The 11,168-nt window shown below is 33.3% G+C and overlaps 1 protein-coding gene across 2 annotated transcripts in view; it reads left to right on the forward strand.

The window, feature by feature from the left end:
- The window catches only part of LOC126887490 (cytochrome b5-related protein-like), a 44,440-nt gene extending 39,306 nt beyond the window's left edge, over positions 1-5,134 (forward strand). For both annotated transcript variants that reach the window (XM_050655093.1, XM_050655084.1), the window contains exon 6: positions 4,794-5,134. In XM_050655093.1, the coding sequence (XP_050511050.1) occupies positions 4,794-5,103 (310 nt within the window). In that variant the 3' untranslated portion in view covers positions 5,104-5,134. The remainder of the gene's footprint in view (positions 1-4,793) is intronic.
- Positions 5,135-11,168: the final 6,034 nt, after the last annotated feature.

The raw sequence follows: 11,168 nt of genomic DNA on the forward strand, positions 1-11,168 counted from the left end.
CCTGATATAAAAAAATTATAAAGTATTTTAATCACATATACCTTTCAAAATGTGAAATAATTTAAATATTATGTCTATGTGGGCCCGGCACAAATTGAACCTAAGCGAGACACAACCTGCGCCTGCGGGACGGATGGCCGATATTGAACACAACCCAACCCAACCGTTGACTATCGACGCGGCGAATAGAGACGGGCAAAATCAGTGCGGACATGTAACGGTTACTTTTGATACCGCTTCTCAGTGGTACTGAGTACAGATACTGATTCCAAAATACTGATGTATCTGATCCTTGTGCTGAATTGAGTAGGCAACTTAAAATTTCCGTACTTGTAACTAGTAAAGTTTTAAAAATATCTTACACGTCCCTAGTAATCGTAGCGGTATGACTTTTGAAAACATCGAATTTGATCATAAGCGGGTGCATAAAAATATATCTTTAAATGAGTATTTTATTTCTGCACATAATACCTACATATTTAAAATAATCTCTCCCCTACTGCTCGGTCATAACTCACTTTATTGCTTGGATCACAATTATTTACAATTACTGCAGGTCATAATTCATAATCCCTCCGCTACTGATCGGTCATAAAAAATAACACTATCTGCATATTTCGCTTTTAATTTTTAAGCATAAACAAAAATGTAATATGTAATAAACAAAAATGTAATATGCCGACAAGTTGAATTTGAGGGTAATACGATATTTTTATCGATCACAGTTTTAAGTAACATGAATCATTTTTCACCTTATTTTTCTAATAATGTGTTTTTGTAAAGGCATAACTTTGATTATTAATTTCGGATCGCCGCTTATTTAGTCTACCAAAAGTTATCAGAATTTAATGACAAAGAAAACGCAGTTTTCACTCGGCGTATTGACTATGCTAATATTTTTATTTATCATAACAAATTGTACTTACCATCCGTATTCATTTCAGATACGTGCATCTCGCAAACAAAAACAAGTAAAAATAAACATCTGGCGGTGAGTCACGCGTCCCACGTCCCAAGAAAACTATACGCCGATGACAAACGTTCCTAAGCGAGACCTGCGAACGCATGCACTGATAGTAGGATGCGCAAAACTGTCTACGCAGTTTGCCGGTGCAGGTTGTGTCTCGCTTAGGATCAATTTGCGCCTGGGCTAAGCCAGAAATAGCAACTGAAGTATGATAGCGCGACTCTCTATCAACGTCACTATTTAATGTCGCTATAGAGAAGGAACAATAAGAGCTACCGAAATAAAAGGTTCAATAATTATATCATCGACGTCGCAACTTGTGGCGTTCGCTGATGACATAGCATTGGTTATTAAAGGAAGAATTTGCAAAGTTGTGCAAGGAACCCTTCAAGGGGGGTTTGGAAATAAAAAACTACCAAATATACTCAAGAAAAATACAGTTAATGTAACAAGGTATAATATTGCCGAATATGAGTTTGAAAAGGTGTAACACTTTAAATATTTTGTGATTACAGTTAATGGAACTAAATAGGGAAGCATAGTAACCAATGAAAGAATCCTGATAGGAAACAGAACCTACTGGAGATATAGCAACTTCCTCAAAGATAAGAAGCTTACTCAGAATACCAAACCGAAAATTTCTAAGCACCTATCAGACCAGTAATCACAGTGCTGAAGCGATGTGCTTGACACAGAAAGATGAAGAAAGATTAAGGATCATAGAGAAAAAAATCATTCGGAGAATAGCAGGCCTACTAAACTTAGGTAACTGAATTTAGAAAACTGAAAACCTACAAAGTAAGAGAACTTCTGAAAGGAGAAGACATCGTCAGATTTATCAAGGCACAGAGACTCAGATGGATGGGACATATAGAATGGAGAAATCCAGAAGCAGTTATCGAGAAAATCACCAAATGGAGACCAGTATCAAGCAGACCATGAGGAAGACCGAAAACGAGATGGGAGAACCAGATAATTGCAGACCTTAAGAAGATGGGTGTTAGAGGGTGGACAACCATAAGCAAAAACAGGAAAGAATTGAGAACAATTATAGAAGACGTCAAGTCATGCAACCAGTTGTAAACCCAAAATGTTATTTCGGACTGATTCCCCGCGACAAATGAATCGGAAGAGCCCAAAGAGGGCGGCAATCACTCCACTAGGAGTCTTGATGAGTCTCCGCTGAGATTAAATCACAATTAACTGTAAAAAAATTGTACACTTCTGAAAATTATGCTCTATCTATAGAATTAGCAAAACAATACCCCAACATACACCTGTGCAACAACCAGGATTTCGACCAAAGTGTAGCTGCACAGACCAAGTCCTAGCGCTAACTAACTAAGCATTTTGTTACTAACTACTATGCGCTTTCAAAAAGAACCAAATAAATACCGAACAAAAACATAAAATTACTTTAAGAATACAGTTCAAAATTTTTAAAATTTAGCAAGGAATGCAATAATATCACCGCTCGTTTTTTATTTATTTTATAAATACTGTTGTATAATTTTTTTGGAAAAAATTTAGAAAATAAATTTATATCAGAGACCACGAAATTATAGATTTTCATCGCCCTGTACATGACCAAAAATTGTAATAGAATAATTTAGTTAGTAAGCAGTGTTTTCGCGGAAGGTGAAATCGTTAGGTGTTTTGTTAGTGGGTTTTGAACGGAATTAAAACAATGGTGCGGTCAAATTATAAAGTACATTTTGTTTCGTTTTGCAATGGACAATAAGACATTTTATAAGTTTTTCTTAGAAGGATAGCCGGTAAACAAATTTATTGAGTTTAGAATGTAAGGCTTTTTGTTTAGCATTTTGAAACAACGAAAAGTAATTTGATGTCTCCTAGAATTTAACAAATTGGAAAGTTGGATACAAAATTAAGTTGGTTCCTAAGAAATGATAATATGGGGTAGTGGGTAGAAAGGATGTTTTGTGATTGGTGAAAAATGATGGAGATTGAAGGGATGAGAGTGTTGAGTCTGATTTTGACGAGAGAAAAAATGGACAAAAATATCTGGAGACAGCAGTCCAGTTTTTGAAAAGTAAGAAGTCAGTGTAAACTGGTGAAATTGGCCTTTGCGAGCAGAATGAAGTTGAAACGAAATCGTTGACCGGTTTGAGAAGTTTATTTTTCTGTGTCCGAGGAAGATTCCAGTTTCTGTCTAGAACGAGTAGCCGATTGGTATCTATTTGCACAAGATATCGAGCAGAGAGAAAACTGAGTCGAGAATTCGAGCGAGTCCTGTTTGTTTGTTTGTGAGGGATCTTTCGCAACATCCTAAGAGTACGTGTGATAGAATCGAGGTCGACGTAATCCGGGAAAAGAAGTAGGGAAGAAACAAAAAGGTTAGTCAAATCATTTGTGAAATGGAGAGAGTTTGTTTATATCCACACCATATTTGCTTAATTTCTGTACTGAACAGTTCTATAACATAATTAGTCAGTCCAAATTTTAAAGAAGAAATAAGTAATCAATTCAAAAAGAGAAAAGTAAATTTTATTAAATTTTGTAAGAATAAATATAACGAATTATTTAAATAAATTTTTTTTGTTAAAACAGGGGATATCAGAATTAAAGTTTAATTTAGTAAATGAGAAATAGTTGCAACAAATTTAGATTTTAGCATATTTTTTAAATCGTATGTTTATGGTATATTGGATAAATAAATAATATTTTTTAACATTTATATGACATTGAGTGTGTTTAATTTCCCTGTTTTGTCCTTGGATGTAGTAGGCAACTAGAGATACCAGAAGCCACAAACCAAAGGTAAAGCATCACAAATAAAATAGCCCTCAGAATAAAGTTTATTAGAAAATTTAAGTTAAATTTGGTTTTGTTTTACATAAGCAGTAATTAAAATAATTGAGTAATTAATTAAATTAAGAATTTGCTCATCAATCTCATAAAAGAGAGAAATACTATTATTTTTAAACCAGAGTCTTTTTTATTATTACACTTGTAATTCTTTAGAATATTAATTGCACACAACAACAATTGAAATACTGATACATTTAATTACACTCTAGTAAGGAACTGCTCCCCAACTAAACGCAGACCGAATTTATTTCGTACAAGCCGATCGGTAAACACGTTCCACTCTTAGGCCGTCCGCACATGGGTCGATCGAAGACACGTCTCGAAGTTCGCGCGTCTTGCTCGTCTTGTACGAACCCTGCGGCACAAGCGATTGCCCTCCGCACACTAGTCGATTCTGTTTTTATAAATTAATGCAATTTTTATATAGTAACCAAAACGACTATTTCGATCTGTGAAGAGTACGGTATTATTACATTTTTATACAGTTGCATTATACAGTTGAGGGTATTTTTCTACTTCCTCAACGAATTTTATAATAAACATCTAGAAACAGAAGTTCAATGTTTTCAGAATTTTACATTATAAAAAATATATTTCCATAAAGCTAATAGTACTACAATCAACGAACATAACATTCACCGATCTTTAAAAAGACTAAAATTTAATTTAGGGCAAAAATCAACAAAAACTAAGCAAACAAATAAAATAATGACTTTAAACGTGCGTCTCACTCAAACTTTCTCGTTCGCTTCAGATCGCACGGAACGAGAGTCGTACAAGACGAGGAGATTTGCAATCCTAAACGCTCCGTGTACGGAACTTAATGCCACAACGAAGGAACTTAAGCGCGGGGAGAGATCTACGCGATTGGAATCGAATCGATTACTTCGAGTGTCGCTCCATGTGCGGACGGCCTTAGTTTTCTATTATATTTCTTATTTACACTATACCAATAATTTTCCAATGGTGTATAATATTTTAACACATATTTTAGAGCTGTAGAGAACTACGATTGGGGCTTAAGTCAATTGGACGCCGTCATGGAAAGAAAAGAAATCAAAGGTTCCGATTTTCTAGTCCTGGTATCGTTCGGAGACCATTGCATGCACCACATGTTTCCTACTCTAGATCATTCGGTGTTAAAACATCTGTATCCGACTTTCGAAAAGGTTCTAAAACAATTCAATGAAAACGTAAGGATTGTTTCTCAAGCAGATGCCTTTTATGGCGGTTTTCAGCAGCTGATGAAAGTAGAACCTAACCCATCGCCTCCGGATCTACATAAAAACAAAATGTTTTTGTAAAGTATTATCGAATAAATAAATATAAGTCATACATATTGTGTTTTGAATATTTCTTAAGTGTTTTGTTATAATAGTCGAGGAAATGAAGCATTTTGGTTCGCAATTTTTTCGTCCAGCATGGATTTACTTGAAATTCTCACAGAAGGTAGGGAATAGTCCAAGGATTATTTTCTATAACATGCCGCTTTACATTAAAACCTTGGGGGCGGTTGCCACCCCATCTCGGAGGCGGGAATTTTTATTACATTTTAACCATGTAAATTAGTGTAAAAAGTAATTCCAAGAAAAAATGTTTTTGACATTTTCTTCGTAAAACTAATATTTTTCGATTTATTCGCGCTTGAAAGTAACAGTTTTTCGACGAAAAAATCGACTTTTTTAGAGGGTTTTTTGAGAATACCTCGAAAAATATGCATTTAATCAAAAAAACTGTAGATATCAAAATTGTATCTTTTAGTAACACAAAATAAATTATTTTTCTGTAATATCTTTAAGACCAATACAAAGCGAGACACGGCATGTTAAAAGTTAGCTTTTTTCGTCAAATGCATAATTTGAAATATTAAAAGCCAAATAACGGAAAAACTTTTGCATTTTTCGAGGAAAACTTAAATAATATTTTTTCAGGCATACAGTTAGACCTTTCACAAAATATTAATAAAAAGTTTCCAGCATGAAACTTAAGCGACTGATGATCAAAAAAAGGTCGGTACCTGCTTTTCTCTATGAAAAAATCAGAAAAACAACCCCCTAACTACCTTCGTAATTAAAAATTGGTCTTTACCTTTCTGTGATTCCTTTTACATTTGTATTATCAATACATCCAAGAAGTTTGACCTATTTAAAAGGCCTAATTTTAAAAAAATTGGAGTTTAAAGAAAAATTGATTTTTTGCAATTTCCTATTTTTCACCTTTTACTTCAAAATATCTCCGACAACACTGGAGATTCGAAAAAAATAATTTAATACTAAATTATAGCTTTTTTAATAACTAAAATTCCCGTGTGTATAGATTTTCATTACAGTAAATAGTTAGCGAGATATAGCTGTTTAAAAACTATATTTACGAGCAAACATCTCCTTATTCGGACCATTTAAACCCACCCTAATTAAAATCTAAGGGATATTGCGGAATTTAGTTTACACAGTCTTATAGCTCTTCAAAAATCCTACAAAATAATTTTTGAAATAACTTTTTATCGCCAAAAATGAAGGAATCATGTTAATAAAACTAATTCTTTTTTTCGAAAAATTCGAATAGTCCGCTTATGGATCATTTTCAATGTATGTATAATACCACAGAACCGGTTCGTATACTGGAAGATGACTAAAAAACTATTTGTATTTGCATTTTTACTTGTACATACATATTTGTAAATTCGTATTTTTGAGTAAATAAATGTTTTTGTAATTCTTAAATTCTACTTTTTTTTCTATATAGATCTATTAAATTATCTACTTATAAAAATTGTAATGTTATTAACGGTGGTTTTTAAGGGTTGAAATATTATGATATTATATCCCAAAGCATAAAACAATCATTATTTAACCAATCAAAACCAATTTTTACCCATATTAAAGTTTACAGTGCTTTTATATAATTTTTGACAATAAGGGGTAGTTTACACCCCTAAAAATAATCAACCCCCTTAAGCATGCTATAGAATATGAAGTACAGAGTGAGATTATCCTAATCCCAAATTTTTATGTAAATCGATGCAAGCCGAAATTATTCTTTTAGGATAAGTAAATTTTTTATATATACAGTAGAACGTCAATAATCCGGATTAATTGGGACCGGACCCCATCCGGATTATCAAATTATCCGGATTATCGAAATTATCTAAAAAAAAGGCCAGTATACACATTTATATACAACGAACATTTTAAAATTTCATATTTTCTCTTACATAATCAAGTGTCTAGAGAGGTAAAGTTAATCAAAACATTTTTTTATGTTCAAACACTGTATTGTAATTTATTTATAGCAACATCTGTAAGTACAGTAAAAACATTATACACTATTTGAGCTTTTAAAAAAATGTGTAAAAGGTTTTTGAATTGCAGTAGAGGTTGGCTTTTTCGCAGCGAAGTTCTAAATTTGTTTTAAAAGAATCAGATATTTTTGCTAGATACAAATCCGGATTATTGACGGTCCGGATTTTTGACGTCCGGATTATCGACGTTCTACTGTAGCTCCAACAAGGGTGGTTTTAAGGGTTGAAATATTATCATAGTGTATCTTAAAGCATAAGACAATCATTATGTAACTAATAAGAACCAAATGTTGACAATATTAAGTTTAAAATGTTATTTTATAATTTTTTAAAATTAGGGGTAGTTTTCACCCTTAAAAAATCAAAATCGTACAACGGCTGAATTTAGAAAATGAACTAGAGGGTGTAATGAGCCTAACCCCAAATTTTTGTACAAATCGATGCTGGACGAAAAAATTGCGAGGTTTTGTCATTTTTTCATTTTCATTTCCTGGACTATAATATGTTTTGTTGAAGGCTCTCAACCAACTAATGGTAGGGGAGCAAAGTATGCTAAATGTGCAGTCACTCGAGCGCTTTGGGGACCTATTGGGTTGTGATTATTAGGTCCTAAAACCAAAAAAAGTTAAGTAAAATTTTCCATTTTAGCGGGCGCTTGCCATTTTTTAATTTAATTTTCCATTTCCATTAATCGTTTTTTCCGAATATAGCGCCATCTATCCATAATTCGAAAAAATGTTTCGTATAAAAGTTGCTTATTTTTATGCAGAGAATTCAAATCTGCAATAAAAAATGGGGGCTCCCATTTAAGATTTTAAAGTAACCCCCCACCCCACCTCCGTGGGGGGTCGCGTTTGGTACCATTCGATATATTTTTCAAAAATATTAAATAAGTGTATTTTGCAGTTTTTCGATCTGATGTTTATTTTGCTAAATATCGCGGGATTTGTATTTAAAATTTAAAATTTACCCCCCACCCCTCTCTGCGAGGGGTCGTGTTTGGTATCTATCGATAGATTTTTGAAAAATATTGAACGTGTAGTTTTTAGTTTTTCGATCTGACGTTTATTTCGCGAAATATTCGCCTTTTTCTTGTGAAATTTTGTGACACCAATTCCCTTACGCCCTGCTCAAATCGTCAGATTTTTTAAATATACACTGTTTTGCATGTACTTAACTTACCTTATCTTAATCTGACAATTTCGAGTATTTTTAAGGATTCATTTTTTTTTCGGGCCTCCCTAAACGAACTCACCTGTGTTAAGAGCCAATATATGGCAGAGGTATTTCTGCAGGGTACCACGTTTCTCCCCATATGATAATCTGACGCGCTCGAGTAACTGCAAAAATCCCCGCTTGGGCTCCCCTACCATAATAAACAAAAAAAAAAAAGTTTGTTGGGATGCCAGCAGATAATCTAAAAGCAATGGGCGAAATTGTCGTAGATGTATTCCTGGATCAGCATCATCATCATCATGATCATCATCATCATCATCATCATCATCATCATCATCATCATCATCATCATCATCATCATCATCATCATCATCATCATCATCATCATCATCATCATCATCATCATCATCATCATCATCATCATCATCATCATCATCATCATCATCATCATCATCATCATCATCATCATCATCATCATCATCATCATCATCATCATCATCATCATCATCATCATCATCATCATCATCATCATCATCATCATCATCATCCAGCCTTCTTCATCCACAGTTGAACATAGGCCCCCCTAATTCCTTCCAGTTTTGTCGATCTTGGACTTTCTGCAACCAATTCCGAGCAATCCTTTTGATCCGTCTGTCCATCGTGTAGGTGGTCTACCTCTACTTCTTCTGTGTGCTCTTGGTATCCACACTGTAATTTTTTGGGTCCACTTTCCGTTCTTCGTTCTGGCTACATGGTCCGCTTAATTCCACTTCAGCCATGCTACTCGCTCTAGGTCATCTGTGACGCCTGTCCTTCTTCTGATTTCTTCGTTTCTGACCCTGTCTCTGAGAGTCAGACCAAGTAGTGACCGTTCCATTCTTCTTTGGGCCACTCTAAGTTTGGTTGCTGTGGCCTTAGTTAACGATAATATTTCGGCGCCGTAAGTCAGGTCGAACTTCTTCTTTTTCAAATAATTTGGCATTTTGCTCTTGAATGTGTCTGATAGAGCTCTATCTGCGGCCTATGTTAAGGTGATCCTTCTTTGTAATTCGGCAGTTTGATTGTCCCTGGCAATTTGGATTTCATGCCGTAAGTATTTATATTTATGGACAAATGCTATTTCGTTAAAGTCGACTTTTGGATTTTCGCTTGGTACCAGGTTTGTCATGTATTATGTCTTTCCAAAATTTATGTTTAAACCAACTTTCTTACAGGCGGCACCTAACTCAGTAAGCATAGTTCTAATCTATTTTAAGTTTTCTGTTATAAGAACTATTTCGTCTGCGAATCGTACGTGGGAAAGCTTTTCGCCGTCGACATTTATTCCTTTGGCGTCCCACTCCAATTGTTTGAAAGCATGTTGAAATACTGCCGTAAAGAGTTTGGGAGATAACGTGTCTCCCTGTCTGAATCTTCTTTTGATTTTTATAGATTTGGTATCTTTGTGTGGTCGGACGGTCATGGTTGCATTATTGTATGTTTGCTATCAGTTTGGAGTACCGATAACCTATAGCCCAATAAAATAAAATAAAATCAAAATGTAATTCCATACAGGTTGGAATAATTTTTTTTATCAAAGTTTAGGTCCAAACAAAAGATATTTTCAAGAAAGTATATGATTCATATGAGAGGATCATTTTTTAAATAATTAAAAATGGGTAGTTTTTGCACAAAATTTACTTTTTTAACTGCTGCGGTAATTCATGTTTTTATTAAGGTTTTTAAAAAATTTTTCTACAAAGCTGAAGAAACAATCTTCTATATAAGACTTACTGAATTAAATTTGACCCTTAATTTATTTAAATAATTGTAAATCAAAATTGAAAAAAAATTTCCAAAAAAATATTATTTGCATTATAAATAAACACTATAAAACATTTTGTTTTGCAGAAAAAGTTGCACTATGGTACCAGTATAAACCAAAAAAAATTGGTTAATAAATATTAAGTAGTTTATGAGATATTTAATTTGTTTATAAAAAATTACCATTTTTTTCAATTGCAAAAACGCGGTTGTTACTGATGGAGTAGACAGGTTTTTAAGGTTTCATTTTTTTTGCTTTTTTGTATATTTTCGACAGATGTATTGACAAATCAAAATTTCAATTAAACACCCCTCCAAAATCGTGTTTGAAAATTGGTGTAATTTGTTTAAAACTTTTTTTTGAAGTTATACTTCTTTACGCGCGGTATGAGGGTGAATTTTTATATGTTAAAACCTACGATCCCGGCGCATGCGCATTATAACTTTGTTCTGATTGGATGTTCAAATGACATGTCAAAAATTATCCAATATGGCAGCTGTAGCGCAGCTGTGGTTTGGACGGTTGACGGTTTGGTTATGTATGGTTGTTGCGTTTTAAAATTTGTGGGAAGAGAAACAACAAAGATTAGTTAATAGTTATACTGCTTTTTAAATAGTTTTCATATTATATTTTTGAAGTTATACTTCAAAATGTTTTAATTTATGTATGTATCAGTCCAGAAAAGGTGTGGAAAGAATATATTAGTGTTTTTAAATATATTTTTCTACAAACGTGTTAAAAATTCAATTTTTAGAACTCCATAGGAGAGTTAAAAATGCTACTTTAAGGCACTAGTGCTTTTTAAATTTTTAAGGCACTGCAGTTAAAAGTGAATTGTCAAATTGTGAAACGTCAAAATATTTATATTTCATTTATTAACATTAATATTAATAATACAACTCGCGCAATTTGAAAAAGGTGGTTTAAAAGGTTTTTTATTATAATTTTGTGTCTTTGGATTTGTCTTCCTTGAGCGTAAAATAATAAAACATCTATTTTTATATTTCACTTGTCACCGTGATGTATAATTATGTATATCTGAAAGGTAAGTAGCATGCGGCTTGATGGCCTTGTTGGTAGAGCATTGG

Source organism: Diabrotica virgifera, chromosome 1 (genome assembly GCF_917563875.1).
Source record: "Diabrotica virgifera virgifera chromosome 1, PGI_DIABVI_V3a".
In the NCBI taxonomy this organism is placed as follows: Eukaryota; Metazoa; Arthropoda; class Insecta; order Coleoptera; family Chrysomelidae; genus Diabrotica; species Diabrotica virgifera.